Here is a 21,265-nt window from a genome sequence, read left to right on the forward strand (position 1 = left end):
CTCCCTCCCTCTGCCCCTTTCCCCTGCTTGCATGTTCTCTCTCTCTCTCAAATAAAAATTAAAAAATAAGTATGTAAATTACTACTACTAATTGGGATCAAGATAGATTCAGTCACATGAACATGAGTTGACAAAAAAATTTGAAATCTGCAGGATTTAATAATATTACCCTTTGGGGAGACATTTGGTATATCTGTTGTACATTGTATGTACTGATGTCCTATCAGACACTTTATTTGATCCCCAAATTTAAGTTAGAGCTTGGGCTGTGAACTTCCATTATTTTATTTCTTTTTTTTTTCTTTCTTTTTTTGTTTTTATTTATTTTTTAACGTTTATTTATTTTTGAGAGAGAGACAGAGTACGAGCTGGGGAGGGACAGAGAGAGATGGAGACCCAGAATCCAAAGCAGGCTGAGCTGTCAGCACAGAACCTAACGCAGGGCTCGAACCCACAAACTGTGAGATCATGACCTGAGCTGAAGCTGGTCGCTTAACCAACTGAGCCACCCAGGCGCCCGTAGGGACTTTCATTATTTAGTAGTAACCCTACTGGATGATAATCATTCTAAGTGTTTCTTTTCTTTTTAGTCTTTGGAGATTGACTTTGGTTTTTGCCTATGATTTTTCACATATACTTAGGGTTGCCATGTACAGCTCTACAGACTTTGCACAGCGTAGCTGCAGGAAGAGCCCTTCATGTAAACTGCAGTGATGGTGGTTCTGCTGGAGTTGTGCAGTGGGGCAGCCAGCTGTCCCTACCTTTACTTTCTGTGGTACTGCTTAGTTTAATTGGCATTCTTGTCCAAATTGCCTTTTGATTCAATTGAGTAGTATTTGAGAAACTCTGGTAACTTCCATGAGAATTCCTTTTAAGCCTCTGTACCGTGGAATTGTGTCTGTCTGGATTGTTTTGGACTTATCCTAAGGGGAGTATATAGAGTAGTCAGTATTCAAAATTTGAAGAATATACGACTTAAGGTTTTAAAATTCCATTGATTGGGAAATAACACAGTCTTGTTAGTTTGTTTTGTTTTGTTTTTTTGTCCCCAGACACCAACCTGGGTATCCTGTATGTCAATCCTATTCTGCACTAACTACCCAAAGTTAGTGTCAAACTCCACACGTTTAAGGGCTCGGTCCCACAAGACACCTTCACTGTAGATGCCAGTACTGGGTCCCCAGGCTACCTGCACTTCTGTTCAATTTAGCCACAAATTTGGGGGTTCTCACACCCCTGTCTCAGGTTCTGTAATTTGCTAGAACAATTAGAACTCTGGAAAATGAAAGAGTTGCGTAGGACCAGATGTGGTGAAGGGGCACAGAGCTTCCATGTCCTCAGTGGACATGCTGCCCTCCTGGCACCTCATTGTCTTCAATAACCTAGAATTACCCTGAACCCTATCATTTAGGGGATTTCATGGAACTTTCATTACATGGGCATGATGGATTAAGTCATTAGTTATTGGTGATTGCACTCAATCTCCAGCCCCTCTCCCTTCCGGGGAGGTCCACCTTTCTGGTGACCAGGCCCCATCCAAACGCTCTTTAGTAGCCCCACCACTACCAAGTCCCCTTGTTAAGTAAACCCAGGTACAGTTGAAATTGTCTTATAAATAACAAAAGGTACTCCCTTCACTCAGGAATTTCCAGGGCTTTAGGAGCTCTAGGCCAGGACCAAGAACAAAGACCAAATATATTTTTTATTATACCATACTTGAATAGTACTGAATAGTTTGTAAAGATGTTAGAAAAAAAAAAAGCGCTCAACAATAGAAGATTGATTAATGAAACAATACCAAATCACTGTTAAAACTGTTGTGTGTATGTAGGCACAGAAAGGAATTTGTGTAAACTGTTTTGAACTTGGTTAACATCTTCAGTTTCCAAATGCAAGAATTTGTTGGTAGCAAATAACACCAACATAAGAATTCTAGAGAGCTGCCAACACAGCACAGACAGTGTATAATTTATGAAAAAGTTGTGTTCCCAAAGTTAGCTGCTTGAAATTTTGAATATATTCTCCCTGTTAAGGAACAAAAATTCAACTGAATAAATGTGAAGGTCTAATTGGCTTTATTAAGTGATTTGTTGAATCAGGTGGCATCCCATCTAGCAAGTAGTGGGGAGCTCCGAGGAGTTGTACAAAAATTTGGAAGGGTTTTATAGGAAGAGGGTGGGGCGAGGAAGTTATTAGCAAAAGAAAAGGAAGGATTGTTCCAGGCACTGTCCCTTTTTCTCCTTTTTCTTCCGTGATGAGAAGGGCAAGGGGGTTCATGGGTTACCTCATCTTCCTTTGCAGGATGGAGAGGGCCATATGACAGATTACCTCATCTGGTGCCAATCAGAAAGTTCCTGACTGACCAGTTAAGAGTTATTTCTTAGGGGGGTTGGAACTCTGGTTAGGTTAGGTATTAAGCCGGTTTGGTGACTTAGCTTAAGTGGCTCCATTTTGGGCCTGTGGGTTTCCTTATAACACCTCAAAGAAACAATATTGTAAGTACTCTGGGCCCTGCTCAGCCTAAAGTCAACTTAATTTTATCCTTGGAATTCTTGGATTATATGCAGCATCTACACTTAAAACAATTTTATGAATTGACTTCATTTTAAGTTCCAACTACAGTCCAAAACAGATCTTCATTCAGTAGAATGAGGAGTTGGGAGAATAGATTGAACATAGCAAAGCATCAGATATTAAAGTCTGACTATTGGTAATTTGTTAACTAAATCTTCAGAGAAGGAGAGATTTCTACATCTGCCTTTGTGTCCAAGAGGATAGAATGGAAATAAGATTTCCTTCGAAAGCCAGTCACTATTCGTGGTTATCTTTTGCCCCCCTCCTTTTTTTACTCTAAAAGTAATGCATATCCATTTAGAAATAAATACCCATTTACTTAAAGTCAACGATAATCTCAGTTTATTGTCAAGTAATGCAGAAAAAGTGTGTGCTAATATACATGCAACACAGATAAAGCACATGGGACCAAAATATTAGTAGTTTGTGAATATAGATTGTTATAAGGTTATGTTCTTTCAACTTTTCTGTAAGTTTAATTTTTTTCCAAAAGAAGATGGGGATAAAAAAACTTAACAGGAATATTCCTTTATCTCCAGTCCCCAACCCTATTCACCTCTACAGAGGTAAACTGTTAGCTTGTATCTTTTCAAGCGATGAATTAAAAAATTAATTTACAAAGATATAGAAGTACAATTTTTTGCATAAATGTAATCATAGTATAAGTAGAGTTATACTACATTTACTGATATTCTGCTTGTTTCTTCTATTTAACAGGATGTATTACTTTTCTACTGCATCATAAATTACCACAAACTTAATGACTTAAAACAGTACATAGAAAGTCCCGGAGGTCAGAAATGGGTTTCACTGGGCTAAAATCAAGGAGTGCTGTGTTTCTTCAGGACACTTAGGGAAAATCGGTTTTCTGGCATTCTGCAGCTTTTAGAGGTCACCTGCAGTCCTTGCCTTTTGGCCTGTTCCTCAACCTTCAAAGCATGCTGAACCTTAGCATCTTCAGATATCTTTGACTCTCTCTCTCTTTTTTCTTTTCTTTCTTTCTTTTTTTTTTCTTTTTTTTTTTTTTTTTGAGGGAGAGAGAGGGTGCAAATGAATGAGGGGAGGGACAGAGTGAGAGAGAGAGAGAGAGAAGCGGGACTCACCCATAGCACGGCTCGTGTTTTACCTGAAGTGGGGCTCCAGCTCACCTGATGTGGGACTTGAACTCACAAACTGTGAGATCATGACCTGAACCAAAGTCCAATATTTAACCAACTAAGCCACCCAAGTGCCCCCCAGGTCTCATGCATTTAATTCTTCCTTCTTCTCCACAAGTCTCGTTGAAATAACAAAAAGAAATAGAAACAGAGAAAATGCTGATAAACTTGGAGAATACCAGAAACCGAGGGTGTTTACTAGAAACTTTGTTACTTCTACAAGACATGGTGTTGGAGAGATTTCATTGAACTTTTCACTGACCAATTCTCAGTCTTAAAAGAAAATAACCTGAAATGTTGATTAATGCTCACTCCTCCTCCTACCAGCCCCGCAGCAAAAACAAAGCTCAAAGCTACACATATTGTGAGCAAGGGAGTCAGTTGAATGGAAGCAAGCCTAGATCTTGGCTTACACTTCTCGGCTTCTTTGTTGGACCTCTTCTGCTCAATTCAGTAGGATGTTGGTTTTTCTCAGGGCTTCATGGCTTTAGTTACCATCTCTTGATGACAGTTTCCAAATGTAAATCCAGTTACCACCACTACTATCTCCTATCCTCCTATGCACATTAAAATCCAGAAACCTTTAAGTCAGAAAGGGGAAAGGTCTTAAAAATCTTTCCTCCTTTTACTCCTTTTTTCTTTTTCCTCTTGTGTACCATAAGTTTGCTGATAATGCCAAATGGCATCAACAAGTATGTAGAGTTTAAAACTATTTTTGGCTATCAGGATAAAATGCTCCCTTTGATTAACAACCTTTTGGCTACCATTGCTTACTATTTTAGGTTGAATTCTCTTACCCACCCCTGATTCCAGGAGATGGACATGACAGCCACACTTTACCTGAAGAATGGAAGTATTTGCCCTTCCTTGCCTTACCAGATGGCGCACACAACTACCAGGAAGGTATGTAAACAGTGGAGCAATTACTAGGTGCCCCCCCCACTTTTTTTTCTTTTTAATTTACCAAGACATCTTAGATTCTAAATATTTTGGTAAATGAAAGGCCTTTGGCTTCTTGTAACTATTTATAAAACACGTAAGTGTTTGTTTGGAGATGACTAGTCAGGCACTGGAAGATTTCCAGAGGAGTGCTGGGCTTTATGTTGGTAATGTTGTTGAGCATTGGCCACTCTTTTGCCAGGAGCACTGGCTAAATTAAGTATTTGGCCAGATTAGGACATCTGTTACTGGTAGCACTTTTCTGCATTTATTCTTGAGACTCCTCTTGGAGGGAAGCTACAGGGCTTACCTATACTAGCTACTGTTTGGGGCTCTAGCTGCAAACTTAACTAGCTTAGTACACCTGTGCCCACCTGGGATTGCTTCTCCACCCCTAGAGCCACTGCTATTGCAGTGCTCTGCTTAAAGTTGCGTGTAAGGGGCGCCTGGCTGGCTCATTTGGTAGAGCTTGCAACTCAATCTAGGGGTTGTAAATCTGAGCCCCTGTCGGGTGTAGAGATTACCTAAAAGTAAAATCTTAAAAAAATAAAATATAAAAGTTTATGTGTCGGAGAAGCATGTTAACATCCTCAGAAAGCAACACTGTGAGGTTAGTACTGAGTCTCCTACCTATAAATGCATGTTTTGACGGGCTTAACAAAGGACTAAGTTTTATCATGGCATTAGGGGCTCTACCAAAACACCAGATTAAACTTGGTTTAATTACTTATTTTGCTAATATTTAATAATTTTCATATGAAATGAAACAAAATGTTACTATGCAGTTTAACATAAAATCTAAATACATTATTTTTAATCTTACAAATATTTTGGTGTACTTTTTTATCATGAAAGTTTTTAAATAGAAAAAAAGTTTGAAAAAATAGTGTAGCAAATATTCCACAAGTTTTCTTTATGCGTGTGTACAGTTTTGCCCTACTATCTGAAAGTCTAACACCATGTTGCAGACATCACGACACTTTACTTCTGAATACTTCAGTATGCACTCCTAAGAATAAGATCATTCCTCAGGATAACTTCCAGTACCATTATCACAGCTAAGAGATTTAACAGTAATTTGAGAATATCATCTAAGATCTAATCCATGTTCAAATTTCCCCAGTTATTCCAAGAATTTCTTGGATCCATCCAAGATTCATGAGTGGCCTTTCATTTTTATGATTCTCTACTTTCTTTTAATCTGGAATAAAGTATTTTCTGGGATAAGTGACTGTAGTTTCAACTTAATCTATTATTCAGCCTCCTGGTCCTTTGAGAATGCCTGAATGAATGTACACAATAAGGCAGTGAGAGGGATGCTAAGAAACCAGTGGTTGCAATGCTAGGTGTTAAGTATGACATGGGTTCCTTGTTACATCATCATTTTTGTTTTAATTAACTGCATATAATAACTTCAATTTACATTATTTATTAATAAGGGTAATTCACTTTGGTATTTACATTTTTCTGTGTGTCTCTTAGATACTGTATTTTTTCACTTGCCACCCAGAAATGGAAATGGAGCTACAGTATATGGTATCTCCTGCTATCGGCAAATTGAAGCCAAGGTATGGTAGTACAGTGAACAACAACAAAAACACTGAGAGTGTTTTTAAAATTTTTATAAGCAATTTGAAGTTGTTTTCCCAGTAGTACCAGTTTATTCACATGAATGTTTTTGTAAGTTGACATGGTAAGTATAATTGCCATAAAATAGTTTGTCCATTTTTTTTTTTTTAATGTTTATTTTTGAGAGAGAGCGCATGAGCAGAGGAGGGGCAGAGAGAGAGAGAGGGACAGAGGATCCATAGTGGGCTCTGTGCTCACAGTGGAGAGCCCAATGCAGGGCTGGAACTCACAAACCATGAGATCATGATCTGAGCCCAAGTCAGGTGCTTAACCGACTGAGCCACCCAGGCATCCATTGTCTCTAGATAGTTGTACCTAAATTATCCATGTCTTCAGAATGCTGTATTTAAATTTTACAGTGTCCTTGAATTTTCTTTTTCTAATGTTTGGTATGTAATTTAGAAAAATTAAGTGATAATGTGTGTTGTATTTTAAGCAGCTGTTTAGAATTAGTGGAAAGTACTTGTAGCTTTGAAATACTTGCATGTTATCTTAATTATGTACAACTCAGATTTTGTTAATTCTTAAATTACCTGCCAGCTTAATGTCTGAATTACTATAATAGCTCTAATTAATACAAATAAGCCAAGATGGGTAGCTTCCCCTTTCATGGTTTGATTCTGAGCAGCACTTTTTTGTGTCTCACCAGTTTTTTGTGGTGAGGATACTCTGTGAGTAAAAATCTCTTGCCTTTCATTAGATCATTAATACTCTAGTGTTTCTCAACTTTGGCTGCACATTGGAGTCACCTGGGGACCTCTAAATACTAGAGATGACTGGGTCCCAACCCCAGAGATTCTGGTTTAATGTTCTGGTTATCAGGTGATTGCAAACCACCGCAGTGTATTTTAACTGGAGTTACCTGGAGACCCCCCCCCCCTTTTTTTTTTTTTTTTAAATACACAGCTGGCCTTTCCTTCTACTAAATTAGAATCTCTGAGAGTAAGCCTAGGTAACTCTAAGTTTTAAAAGGCTTCCTCAGGGAATAATTAAGTTAGTAAATCTTCTAAAATTTTCTTTAGCTTTTTATAGTGACCATTTCAAACATGCAGATAAATGAAAAGAATTGTACAATGAACACCTGTATACCCACCATCTAGAGTCAACAATAGTCAGCATTCTACCACATTTGCTTAGTGTGTGTCTGCTTTTTTCCCTAAACCATTTAGAAATAAATTGCAGGTGTAAATTCCACCATACCCAAAGTTGTTAACTACTGTGAAATAGCCCTTCATGTACAGGGCCTGAAATATAGGACACACCCAGTAAATACCTATGGAATGAATAACTGAATTTAAAAGTAAACCTGAGGGTAAGAGTTAGCTTGGTAGTTTTGTGCATTTGATTGCCTCATATACTATTACCCTTAATCTATGTTTACATGAGATGAACTGAATTGCTCCCCTTTCTTGGAGACTGTTCCTTTTACTCTAGTCCCCTATAGATTGCGCAGACACAAGTAAGATTATTTCCTCAAACTGTCGACATTAACAACAGTTCTCATGCTTCACATAGCCTTTAAATGGCATTTCATACCATCTGTCTCCCTTACCCATTGGGTCTGATCCACTCCACAGTATATTGGCATTGCCCATTTCTCTTAATATTTCTATCCTCACCTGATAACAGATATCAGAAGGACCTAGAGCCTAGGAGAAAAACTGATTCCCTTTGACTGAGGGTGAGACCTGACAGATGAATCCAGTCAAGGCAGAGAGGTAGAAAACAGATTGAGGGAAGGCTGTATTCTTGACTTAATGACTAGTCGTCAGTCATAAGTCACTTGAAGACACTGAGGCCCATTGGTCCTCAGGACAGGTGCCAGGAGATGTTAGGCTGTATACCACAAAGGGGAAGAGTAGTTCTTAGTTCGCTCACAGAGTTACCTAGAGTTACCTGATGATTAAATCAAGGCTTGTTCTTTACTAGCAGAGAATGTAGACCTCTTACGTGGTTGTTCTCACAGTCATCAAGGCATGAGTTACGGCTCAGGGCTGGGCTATAATACCAGTTTTCCAGTATAATCTAGGCCCTTCTCACCAGAAACAGTAGTCTCGGAGTGCCCATTTTCAAACCAGGACCTTTGATTTGAATTATGGGTGTGGCAACTTACACAAAAAGTATTCTCAGACGGTAAGTTCCTTGAGGGTAGGGATTGTCTCTCCCGGTTACATTCTCAGTGCCTACCAGATTCTGGCACATAGTTTCCTGGCTGACTCATTCAATAGATATTTTCAGAGATTCTCAATACATTTGGAATTTAACTAAATGTTAGAATTGTTTTCTATCTCACTGCTATTTTTACATTGAAAGAGAATGATTTTTAAATATTTCTATGAAATATTATTAATAATGACTCTTTGTTTATAATAGGCATTGAAAGTGCGGCAAGCAGATATCACCAGAGAGACGGTTCAGAAAAGTGTCTGTGTTCTAAGCAAGTTGGTAAGAGACCAAATAACTCGTTAATGTGTTCGTTAACCATGGCAGATTTTTAGTTGAGAATAAGGCATTATTAGAATAAGGAGAGATTTATGGACAGTAATAGATTAAAATTCATCAGGGGCCCATTTTTTATTCTTGTGCATCAGCTTTTTCTCTTTGCCTTTCAGCAGTTTTACTCTCATTTGCACCATTACCCACAACTAGATAAGTGGAAGGAAATCTTCTAGATAGGTTTTTGGGAAAGAGGTTGACACTTGCCCAAAATGAAGTAGCTGATATATTTCATTTATCCTTTTTTATTTTGTTTTTAAAACTTTGGATAATATTTTACTAAAACTCAGAATATCATAATCATTCAGATTGTATTGATATAAAAGTATATGACTCTTGCTATGAAAAATTGTAGCCTTAACTTGCTTTTTAAATTTTTTTTTTTTTTTAACGTTTATTTATTTTTGAGAGACAGAGCATGAACAGGGGAGGGGCAGAGATAGGGGGAGACATAGAATCTGAAACAGGCTCCAGGCTCTGAGCTGTCAGCACAGAGCCCGACGCGGGGCTCGAACTCACGGACTGTGAGATAATGACCTGAGCCGAAGTCGGAGGCTCAACCGACTGAGCCACCCAGGCGCCCCTTAACTTGCTGTTTAAAACTTAAGATTTTTGAGGAATGGAAATGACATAATTGTACAATAGCAATGCTTTACAGTTGTTTCATCCATGTACAAGTTGATCAGATGCAGGTGTATAATTATTTTAACTTTTTATTTTTAGTAGGAAATGTGTAACACTTCTTATTTTCCATAGTTCCCTATTAAATCGTTTGTAATATTCCATTTTTATTACTAATAGGATATTAACACCTTTACTGGTAACATCAAACGACTAATTCTACATATAAAATATTATCCCCCAAGTCCCTTTTGTGGGGAGAAATCCAGATCTCTATCATGTTAATTATCTTACAGCTATATGATTATTGAATACAATCATTTCTGCATTTAACCTCAATCAAAATGGAGAATATTTCATTTGCTTAGTCACCAAATGTATGTAGGTTTTGTTTCATTATGTCTTCTACATTGTCCAGTTTCTTTTAAAAAAATTTTTTTTTCAACGTTTATTTATTTTTGCGACAGAGAGAGACAGAGCATGAACGGGGGAGGGGCAGAGAGAGAGGGAGATACAGAATCGGAAACAGGCTCCAGGCTCTGAGCCATCAGCCCAGAGCCTGACGCGGGGCTCGAACTCTCGGACCGCGAGATCGTGACCTGGCTGAAGTCAGACGCTTAACCGACTGCGCCACCCAGGCGCCCCTACATTGTCCAGTTTCTTACATCCACCGACAATTTGAATGTAGTTTGCTTAATATAAGTTGAGATTTGTAAAATAGGATTTATTTTGACTTTTTAGTACTAAGCTTTAAAAAAAAATCCTGGATAATAATAATAATAATATACTGTGAGCCTTAATAATAAGATTTTGAGGATCAGATATTTCTTCCAAGATCTTAGTTTTACATAGAGGGCAAGAATAGACTCCTTAAAAAAAAAAAAAAAAAAAAAAAAAAAGAAAAGAAAAGGAATGGATGTAAAAGACCCTGATATCAGAAAATTAATAGATTGTACACAGTTTCTAAAATGTTAGCCTGAAAAATAGAATTCAATGAATTACTTTTTTTTTTAATCGATGAATTACTCTTATACTGGGCCAGATAACCAAAGCATAGGAGTACCAGATGTTAAAGCAAACACATGTTGAAAGGCTTCCTGAGTAATCTTTCTTCAAAGAACAATTATAATAACAATAAATGTCATTTATCAGATGACTATATGTCAGGTATTAATTCAATATCAGACACTTTTTAGATATAATTGTGATTTGAATCCTCATGTAAAAACAGATCTAAGTATTTGTTGCTTTCATTTTACAAAGAAACATGTAGAATAGGGAAAAAAAAATGTCTAACTCTCATAGACCATGTAACTACTAAGTGATAAAATTGGGGTGAAGATCCGGGTTTTATCTGTCTTTAAATAAGCATAGGGAATAGGGAGAGCTAGCTTATGCAGAAAGGTTTGATGGTTCATAGTGCTTTGTAATCTCTATATAAAAATATAATGACTCTATACTTAGATATTCTGGATGGTAATAATGATATAGTAACAGGGATATTGGTGGTGGGAGGGGACTCTTCCAGTGTTACTTGTATTAACTAATTGTATAATAATTATATACAGCATTGGTCTCTGCATTCTAAGAAGGACATAGAAATCAGAAAACATCTAGAAAATAACATTGAAAATAAAAAGGATGGAAATGGTATAAGAGGGTCTTAAATAGAAGTAAGAATTAAGGAATAATTTTGTTGAAGCATACAAAGGAATATTTTGATAAAGGACACAGACCAGTTGTTCTAAGCCTCCAAAGAAGACAAAAAAGGGAAATGAACTTAAATTTAATCATGAATGTTCAATTAGATATAAGAACCAGCTATTATAAGGATGATTAAATGTCACCACAAACCAGTGTAACTGTAGAATTAAAATGTCATAAATTTTATAATGACTATTTGCAACAACATGGATGGAACTCTATAGAGTATATTATGCTAAGCTAAATTAGAGAAAGACAAATATATGACTTCACTCATGCAGAATTTAAGATGTAAAACAGATGAACATAAGGGAAGGGAAGAAAAATAACGTAAAAAGAGGGAGACAAACCATAAGAGACTTAAATACAGAGAACAAACTGAGGGTTGCTGGTGGAGTGTTGGGGGATAGGCTAAATGGGCAAGGGGCATTAAGAAAGACACTTGTTGGGATGAAGACTGGTTATATGTGGGGGAGAGTCATTGCTCTTGAAATTATTATTGCACTATATGCTAACTTGGGTATAAAATAAAATAAATAAAAATAAAAGGGAAATTTTTATAATGACTAATGTTTAAGTGCCTTTCTTTTTAAGATTTTTTTTAATGTTTATTGATTTTTTTAATATAATTTATTGTCAAATTGTTTAACATACAGTGTGTAAAGTGTGCTCTTAGTTTTGAGGGTAGGTTCCTGTGGTTCATCGCTTACATACAACACCCAGTGCTCATCCCAACAAGTGCCCTCCTCAATGCCCATCACCCATTTTCTCCTCTCCCCCACTCCCCCCATCAGCCCTCAGTTTGTTCTCTGTGTTTAAGAGTCTCTTATGGTTTGCCTCCCTCCCTCTCTGTAACTATTTTTTTCCCCTTCCCTTCCCTCATGGTCTTCTGTTAAGTTTTTCCAAGATCCACATATGAGTGAAAACATGCTGTCTTTCTCTGACTTATTTCATTTAGCATAATACCTTCCAGTCCATCCATATTGCTGCAAATGGCATGATTTCATTCTTTATCATTGCCAAGTAGTATTTCATTGTACATATAAACCACATCTTTATCCGTTCGTCAGTTGATGCACATTTAGGCTCTTTCCATAATTTGGCTTTTGTCAAAAGTGCTGGTATAAACATTGGAGTACGTGTGCCCCTATGAATCAGCACTCCAGTATCCTTTGGGTAAATTCCTAGTATTGCTATTTCTGGGTCATGGGGTAGTTCTATTTTTAATTTTTGAGGAACCTCCACTCTGTTTTCCAGAGCAGCTGTACCAGTTTGTATTCCCACCAACAGTGCAAGAGGGTTCCCATTTCTCCACATCCTCACCAGCATCTGTTGTTTCCTAAGTTGTTAATTTTAGCCACTGTGACCCATGTGAGGTGGTATCTCACTGTAGTTTTGATTTGTATTTTCCTGATGATGAGTGATGTTGAGCATTGTTTCATGTGTCTGTTAGCCAACTGGATGTCTTCTTTGGAAAAGTGTCTATTCATGTCTTTTGCCCATTTCTTCACTGGATTATATGTTTTTTGTGTGTTGAGTTTGGTAAGTTCTTCATAGATTTTGGATACTAATCCTTTATCCGATATGTCATTTGCAAATATCTTTTCCCATTCTGTCGGTTGCCTTTTAGTTTTGTTGATTGTTTCCTTTGCAGTCCAGAAGCTTTTTATCTTGATGAGGTCCCAATGGTTCATTTTTGCTTTTAATTCCCTTGCCTTCAGAGATGTGTCAAGCAAGAAATTGCTGCGGCTGAGGTCAGAGAGGTTTTTTCCTGCTTTCTCCTCTAGGGTTTCGATGGCTGTCTCACATTTAGGTCTTTCATCCATTTTTAGTTTATTTTTGTGAATGGTATAAGAAAGTGGTCTAGTTTCATTCTTCTGCATGTTGCTATCTAGTTGTCCCAGCACCATTTGCTAAATAGACTGTCTTTTTTCCATTGGATAGTCTTTCCTGCTTTGTTAAACATTAGTTGGCCATACTTTTGTGGGTCCAATTCTGGGTTCTCTATTCCATTGGTCTGTGTGTCTGTTTTTGTGCCAATACCATACTGTCTTGATGATGACACCTTTGTAGCAGAAGCTAAAGTCTGGGATTGTGATGCTTCCCTCTTTGGTTTTCTTTTTAAATATTACTTTGGCTATTTGGGGTCTTCTGTGGTTCCATACAAATTTTAGGATTGTTTGTTCTAGCTTTGAGAAGAATGCTGGTGCAATTTTGATTGAGATTGCTTTGGGTATTGACATTTTAACAATATTTATTGTTCCAGTCCATGAGCATGGAATGTTTTTCCATTTGTTTGTGTCTTCTTCAATTTTCTTCATAAGTTTTCTGTAGTTTTCAGCATATAGATCTTTTACATCTTTGGTTAGGTTTATTCCTAGGTATTTTATGGGTCTTGGTGCAATTGTGAATGGGATCAATTTCTTGAATTCTCTTTCTGTTGCTTCATTATTGGTGTGTAGAAATGCAACTGATTTCTGTACATTGATTTTATACCCTGCGACTTCGCTGAATTTATGTATCAGTTCTAGCAGCCTTTTGGTGGCGTCTTTTGGGTTTTCCATGTAGAGTATCATGTCATCTGCAAAAAGTGAAAGTTTGACTTCTTCTTTGCCAATTTTGATACCTTTTATTTCATTTTGTTGTCTGCTCATACTAGGACTTCCAACACTATGTTAAACAATAGTGGTGAAAGTGGACATCCCTGTCATGTTCCTTATCTCATGGGGAAGGCTCTCAGTTTTTTCCCCACTGAGGATATTAGCTTTGGGCTTTTTGTATATGGTTTTTATGATGTTTAGGTATGTTCCTTCTGTTCTGACTTTCTTGAGGGTTTTTATTAACAGAGGATGCTGTATTTTGTCAAGTGCTTTTTCTGCATCTATTGACAGGATCATATGGTTCTTATCCTTTATTAATGTGATGTATTTCCGAATACATTGATTGATTTGAGAATATTGAACCAGCCCTGCAGCCCAGGAATGAATCCCACTTGATCATGGTGAATAATTCTTTTTATATGCTGTTGAATTCGATTTGCTAGTATCTTGTTGAGAATTTTTGCATCCATGTTCATCAGGGACATTGGCCTGTAATTCTCCTTCTTTGTGGGGTCTCTGGTTTGAGAATCAAGGTAACGCTGGCTTCATAGAATGAGTCCAGAAACTTTCCTTCCATTTCTGTTTTTTGGAACAGCTTGAGAAGGATAGGTATTAACTCTTCTTTATTTTATTTTATTTTTTTTTATATCTTCTTTAAATGTCTGGTAGAATTCCCCTGGGAAGCCATCTGGCGCAGGACTCTTCTTGGGAGATTTTTGATAACTGATTCAGTTTCTTCACTAGTTAAGGATCTGTTTAAATTTTTTATTTCTTCCCGTTTGAGTTTTGGTATTGTGTGGGTACCTAGGAATTTGTCCATTTCTTCCAGGTTGTCCGATTTGTTGGCATGTGATTTTTCATAATATTCTCTGATAATTGTGTTTCTGAGGGATTGGTTGTGATAAGTCCATTTTCATTCGTGATCTTATCAGTTTGGGTCCTCTCTTTTTTTTTGAGAAGTCTGGCTAGGGGTTTATTAATTTTATTTATTTTTTCAAAAAACCAGCCTAGTTTCATTGATCTGTTCTGGGTTTTGTTTTGTTTTTTATTCTGTATTGTTGATTTCTGCTCTGATCTTTATTATTTCTCTTCTTCTGCTGGCCTTGGGGTTTCTTTGCTGTTCTGCTTCTAGTTCCTTTAGGAGTGCTCTTAGATTTTGCATTTGGGATTTGTTTCTTGAGATAGGCCTGGATTGCAATGTCCTCTCCTCTTAGGACTGCCTTTGCTGCATCCCAAAAGGGTTTGGACTGTTGTGTTTTCATTTTCATTTCTTTGCATATTTTTTTAAATTTCTTCTTTAATTGCCTGGTTGACCCATTCTTTCTTTAGTAGGATGTTCTTTAACCTCCATGCGTTTGGAGATTTTCCAACCTTTTTCCTGTAGTTGATTTCAAGTTTCATAGCATGGTGATCTGAAAATGTCCATGATATAATCTCAGTTCTTTTATATTTATTGAGGGCTGTTTCATGATCCACTGTGTGATCTGTCTTGGAGAATGTTCCATGTGCACTCAATATAAGGTGTATTCTGCTTTAGGATGAAAAGTTCTGAATATATCTGTCAAGTCCATCTGGTCCAGTGTATGATTCAGGGCCATTGTTTCTGTATTGATGTTCTGCATAGATGATGTGTCCATTGTTGTAAGTGGTATATTAAAGTCCCCTGCAATTACCACATTCTTCCCAATAAGATTGTTTATATTTGTGATTGTTTTATATATTTGGATGCTACTGAATTGGGTGCATAAACATTTATAATTGTTAGCACTTCTTGATAGATAGACCCCATAATTATGGTATAATGCCCTTTTTCATCTCTTGTTACAGCCTTTAAACTCCAGTTTGTCTGATAGCATGATAAGTGCTTCTCCATCCCCTCACTTTCAGTCTGAAGGTGTCCTCAAGTCTAAAATGGGTCTCTTGTAGACAGCAAATAGATGGGTCTTGGGTTTGTTTTGTTTTTTTGTGTTGTTTTTTTTTTTTTTAATCCATTCTGATACCCTATGTCTTTTGATTGGAGCATTTAGTCCATTTACATTCAGTGTTATTGAAAGATATGGATTTAGAGTCATTGTGTTATCTGTAGGTTTCATGCTTGTAGCGATGTCTCTGGTCCTTTGTGGTCTTTGCAACATTCCATTCAGAGTCCCCCTTAGGAGCTCTTGTAGGGCTGGTGTAGTGGCGATGAACTCCTTCAGTTTTTGTCTTGGAAAACCTTTATCCCTCCTATTCTGAATGACAGGCTTGCTGGATAAAGGATTCTTGGCTGCATATTTTTCCTATTCAGTACATTGGAGTTTTTCCTGCCACTCCCTTCTGGCCTGCCAAGCTTCAGTAGATAGGTCTGCTATTACCCTTATGTGTCTGCCCTTGTAGAGGCTCATCTATCCCTAGCTGATTTCAGAATTCTCTCTTCATCTTTGTATTTTGCCAGTTTCACTATGTTATGTCAATGCAGAAGATCAATTCCTATTACGTCTGAAGGGAATTCTCTGGATTTCAGTGTCTGTTTCCTTCTCCAGATTGGGGAAGTTCTCAGCTATGATTTGTTCAAGGACACTTTTCACCCCTTTCTCTCTCTCCTTTCTCTTTTCTATCAACTCCTGTGATACAGATATTAATACGTTTCATTGAATCACTTAGTTCTCTAATTCTCCCCTCGTGGTCTAGAATTTTTTTTATCTCTCTTTTTCTCAGCTTCATCTTTTTCCATAATTTTGTCTTCTATTTCATTTATTCTCCCCTCTGCCTCTTCAGTCCTCGCTATCACAGCCCCTCGTTTATTTTGTACCTCATTTACAGTATTTTTTAATTCATCATGACTATTTTTTAGTTCCTTGATCTCTGCAGCAATAGATTCTCTGCTGTCTTCTATGCTTTTTTCAAGCCTAGCGATTAATATTATGACTGTTATTCTAAATTCTTGTTCGGGGGCACCTGGGTGGCTCAGTTGGTTAAGCGTCTGACTTAGGCTCAGGTCATGATCTCACAGCTCATGAGTTTGAGCCCTGCATCGGACTCTGCTCGGAGCCTGAAGCCTGCTTCAGATTCTGTGTCTCCCTCTCTCTCTCTGCCCCTAACCCACTTGCATTCTCTCTCTCTCTCTGTCTCAAAAATAAACACTTTAAAAAATTTAATTCTTGTTCAGTTGTATTATTTATATATGTTTTGATCAATTCTTTAGCTATCATTTCTTCCTGGAATTTCTTTTGAGCATTCTTCTGTTTCATCATTTTGGCTAGTTTTCTGTCCCTTATGTGTTTTAAAAAGCTTGTTGTGTGTCCTGTACCTGCAAGCACTACTGTATTAAAGAGGGGTCATACACTGCCCAGGGCCTGGCCTTCAGGAGGTGTTTTTTGGAGTGTATTACTTGCTCTCTGTTGTGACTGGTTGCTTCATCTCCCTGTTCATAATGATGTTTTGGACCCTCCACCAGGTGTGCTTTGATTTTTTTCATTGAAGTAGCCCTGGAAGAGAAAACAAACAAAAAACAAAGACCAAAAAAACAAAACAAAAATAAACACCAGCAACAGCAAAACATCGGGGTGGGGGCAGTGTTGATGTGAGAGGCCTTATCCCATACAAAGAAAGAAATGACAGGGGCGGGGGAAAAATAAAATAAAATAGACCAGCCAGAGAAACTATACAGCTTAATCCAGAGAGAGAAAGAGGAAAATAAAGGAGATACAGAACAGGTATAAAGAAAATAGATTAGATATGTCTGCTTAAACAAACCAACAACCAAAATAATCAGACTAGAGGAGGGAAGAAATAAAAAGCAGAAAAGGAAGAAAAATATATATATATATACACATATATACTAAGAATTGTCCAAGAATTAAATCAGAAAATGCAAAACCACTGGGTGCCTTGGAACCCGTGGCAGCATTGGTCTGGAGGAGGGGCTGCCTAGTTCATCAGCACCAATCCCCGCTCCCGTAGATACAGTTACCAGGTGTGGAGGGGCGTGGTTTGGTGTAGGTGGGTCCCGCCTCCACTGTGGGCCCACTGTCTGTTCCCTGAGGCCCTACCTTATTGGTGATGGGGAGAAAAATGGTGACAACCCAGTCTCTCTTGCCTGCACTGGGTGTCCCAGACCAGTCTATTCAGGCCATCCTCACAGTGGCACAGGCATGAATACGGCAGTTTGTCCCACTCTGCCAACTCCCGTGCCTCCCTGAGGCTGGACTTGGATTTAAACCCTGATGTCTTAAATATGCCCCAGTTCTGGGGAAGTGCCTCTCCGCACCACCGATATATGGCCTCTGACTAGCGGGCACAGGCAGTCTTTGTCCTTTGAACGGTTATGTACCTTCTTCCCACTGCACTCCAGGGAGGGATTGCTTTCTCCCACTGTGGACTGCACCTCTGAACTACTTACTGAGCCTGGGGCTGGCTCCCCTCATCCCCAGGTGCCCGAACAGGGCAGCCGGCCCCAGTCCGGGGAAAGCTCAGCAGTTAGAGGTTGTATCTATGTCCATCTCAGTCCGTGGTTTTTCTCTTGTCCAGATATGCTTCCCCAGCCTTTCTCTTCCCTTTGTCTCTCCGCAGAAGGGGATCTCACCCATCCCTGCCTACACTGCCCATTTTATCTCTCCCAGTTCACAGTCACGCACCTATGGCCCTCCAGGTTATCCCTGTGGGCCCTTGGAGAAGGCTCTGTCACTCTGCAGCCTGGACTCTTGGAATTCAGTCCTTTGGCCTCAACACTGCTGTGTTTGAGGGACAAGGGAACTTTGGGTTCCCCTACTTCTCCACCATGTTGGATCTCTCCAATGTTTATTTTTGAGAGAGAAAGCGTGCGCCCATGTGCGCACATGAGCGGGGGAGGGGCAGAGAGAGAGAGGAAGACACAGCATCCGAAGCAGGCTCCAGGCTCTGAGCTGTCAACACAGAGCCTGATGCTGGGCTTGAATCCACGAACCACAAGATCATGACCTGGGCCCAAGTCGGATGCTTAACTGAGCCACCCAGGTGCCCCCGTTAAAATGCTTTTACCCTGTGTTATATTAATTCTGGAAACAACCTCATAAGATGTACTGTCTTTTCATATGCTGGTGTTCATATCAGCAAGCAGGTGTGGGGAAATTTGGTGCCCAGGGTCATGTAGCTGAGTGATGCAATAGACCCAAGACGTCTGCCCACACACGCTCAACCACTGTACTCCAAGGGTCAGGTGCTTTTCAACAGCAGCCATAGAGCTAGAACAGATTATTTAACAGCTCTCAGCTGTGAATAGTAAGATACTAAAGTTGAAGTTACCTTTTCTCCCTGTTCTCTTTCAATTACAAGTTTGTAAGGTGTTTGATTTTTTCCTATTACCAAACTAATAGTAATTTTTTCTTCTTTAAGCCTCTCTATGGCTTGCTTCAAGCAAAACTTCAGCTCATTACACATGCATATTTTGAAGAGAAGGATTTTTCCCAAATTTCCATTCTAAAGGTAACTATATCCCTTTATAGCTGTATTTGGCTGAAGACTGTTTCATGAATCACGTAAATCTTGTCAACAATATTGTAAAAATAATCTTTTGTTAGCTTAAGAAAGACATTCTTCTTAAGAATGGCAAGGGATTTGCCCAAAATGTACAGATCATATTTATTAATCATACTGCCTTTTATTAAATAATGACTACAAAGAAGTGCAATTAAGTGCCTCTGTTAATGGATAGTAGCTCATTTGCTACGGCATTGCTTTTCTAAATTTGCTTATTTTACTTATTTACTGCACAGTGTGTTTATATATTAGTCTTCTGGTTTCTATCTCCCAAAGCAATAAATAAATAAGTAAATAAATAAATAAATACTACGTGACTATTTTACTAAAGATGGATAACATGTTTTTCTCAGGGCTGCCATGAATGTGTAGAACATGGATCTCTCCTGGATCCTAGTGAGTGTAGGACAATTAGGTGTTTACCAAAGAAGTAGAGGGAACTTAGCCTACAATCCATACCACCATGTGAATGAACTAAGTTCTTAAGAGGAAGAGAAGGAGGGAGTGCTGGAAACTGGTAAGGTTTCAGAGAGACCTTGATTATTTCTAAATTTAGGGTATGGCAAGACAAACTGTGTAGGTTAAAGAACCAAGTTTTTCCTGGTCATCATACCTCAAATTTAGTGTCTGAAATGATTATAAAATGTTCTAAATTGAGTCTATATTTTATAGGAGCTTTATGAACATATGAATAGTTCCTTGGGAGGAACTTCATTAGAAGGATCCCAAGTATATCTTGGTAAGTAGCTTTTCTACAGATCAGAAGAAATGCCCTCATTTCTTTTTGTTTGGTAAACCAAGTTGCATGTAAAACTGCATAATCAAAATTTTCTATAAGTGATCTAAACTTAAATTCTTCAGTGTTTGATGTTGTTTCCTTAAATATCTTCTTCACTAGTATTTGTATTGAAAAGAGTTACAATGTAATTGTAGCGATATTTGGAACTATTACTGTATAAATCACATTTCTGCTTTTCAGAGTAGTAGTGGAAGTGTTTTCTTTTCCTTATGGTAACGCTGGCCAAGTCAATTCCCTTTCATGACAGGGAGAGCAAGAGAGAGAGAGAGAGATCTGCTCAGTTCTTTTTTATCCTAAGATTTTTCAAGTAGGGGGTTTTGTTTAATTTATACTGTTCTGACAGTCCAGGATATTCATTGGTGTCCACGTTGCTCAATAGGCACTCAATAAATATCCTTTTTATGATTAGAAAAAAAATTTGCATCACAGTGATTTATGCTCACTGACTCGGTTCCTATTTTAGCATGAAGTAGCTAAACTGTAGTAGTTCCCTTTTATAATCCTGTGTATAATGTAAGCTGGTCACAAAACTCCTAAGAATATATGTTTCTCTGAATTATTTTCTCTAGTCCTATGACAGATGTTCAGAGAAGACTATGATGCAGAAATAATAGCCATGGAGTGTGGCGAACAAAAACCATATTTAAATGATTGCCACTATAGTATAAGCTTTGTAATATCTAAACTTGTATGATTTGTAAGATACTTGTAGAATGGGGAGATACTTGTAGAGCTGCATTGCCCAGAGCAGTAGCCATTAGCCTCATGTGACTATTTACATTTAGATGAGAATTAGTAAAAGTTAAAGTTAAAAAGTCAGTCTGTCAGTACACTTGATACATTTCTTTTTTTTTTTTAATTTATTTTTAGAGAGAGCACCTGTGTGCAAGTAGGGGAGGGGCAGAGAGAGGGAGAGAGAATCCCAGGCAAGCTCTGCAATGACAGTGCCAGGCTCGCACTCATGAACCTGAAGATCATGACCTGAGCCGAAACCAAAAGTTGGACACTTAACTGATGGAGCCACCCAGACACCCCAACTTGGCTACATTTCAAATGTTCATTGGCCACATGTGGCTACTGTATTGGACAGCACAGATGTAGAACATTTCCATCATTGTAAAAAGTTCCATTCGACCATGCTGTGTTTGACTGTTAATAGTTATTTGAGAAATTCTTTGTTTTTTGGTTTTGGGGTTTTTTATTTTGAGGTGGGGGAGAGCGCACACACATGAGCATGTGTGTTGGGGAAG

General features: G+C 38.2%; 1 protein-coding gene across 4 annotated transcripts in view; it reads left to right on the forward strand.

Moving 5' to 3' along the window:
• AVL9 (AVL9 cell migration associated) overlaps positions 1-21,265 on the forward strand; it is a 69,561-nt gene that overhangs the window by 17,985 nt on the left and 30,311 nt on the right. For 2 of the 4 annotated variants that reach the window (XR_006298557.1, XM_043589214.1), the window contains exons 2-6: positions 4,545-4,634; positions 6,153-6,238; positions 8,673-8,744; positions 19,073-19,162; positions 19,889-19,955. Coding sequence is in view for 2 of the 4 variants with exons in the window: in XM_043589214.1 (XP_043445149.1) it covers positions 4,545-4,634; positions 6,153-6,238; positions 8,673-8,744; positions 19,073-19,162; positions 19,889-19,955 (405 nt within the window). In the remaining 2 variants the exon portion in view is untranslated. Of the gene's footprint in view, positions 1-4,513; positions 4,635-6,152; positions 6,239-8,672; positions 8,745-19,072; positions 19,163-19,888; positions 19,956-21,265 lie in introns of all 4 variants that reach the window. The other 2 variants (XR_006298558.1, XM_043589215.1) reach the window with 1 other exon arrangement.

The sequence above is a fragment of the Prionailurus bengalensis genome, chromosome A2, assembly GCF_016509475.1.
Source record: "Prionailurus bengalensis isolate Pbe53 chromosome A2, Fcat_Pben_1.1_paternal_pri, whole genome shotgun sequence".
Taxonomy (NCBI): Eukaryota; Metazoa; Chordata; class Mammalia; order Carnivora; family Felidae; genus Prionailurus; species Prionailurus bengalensis.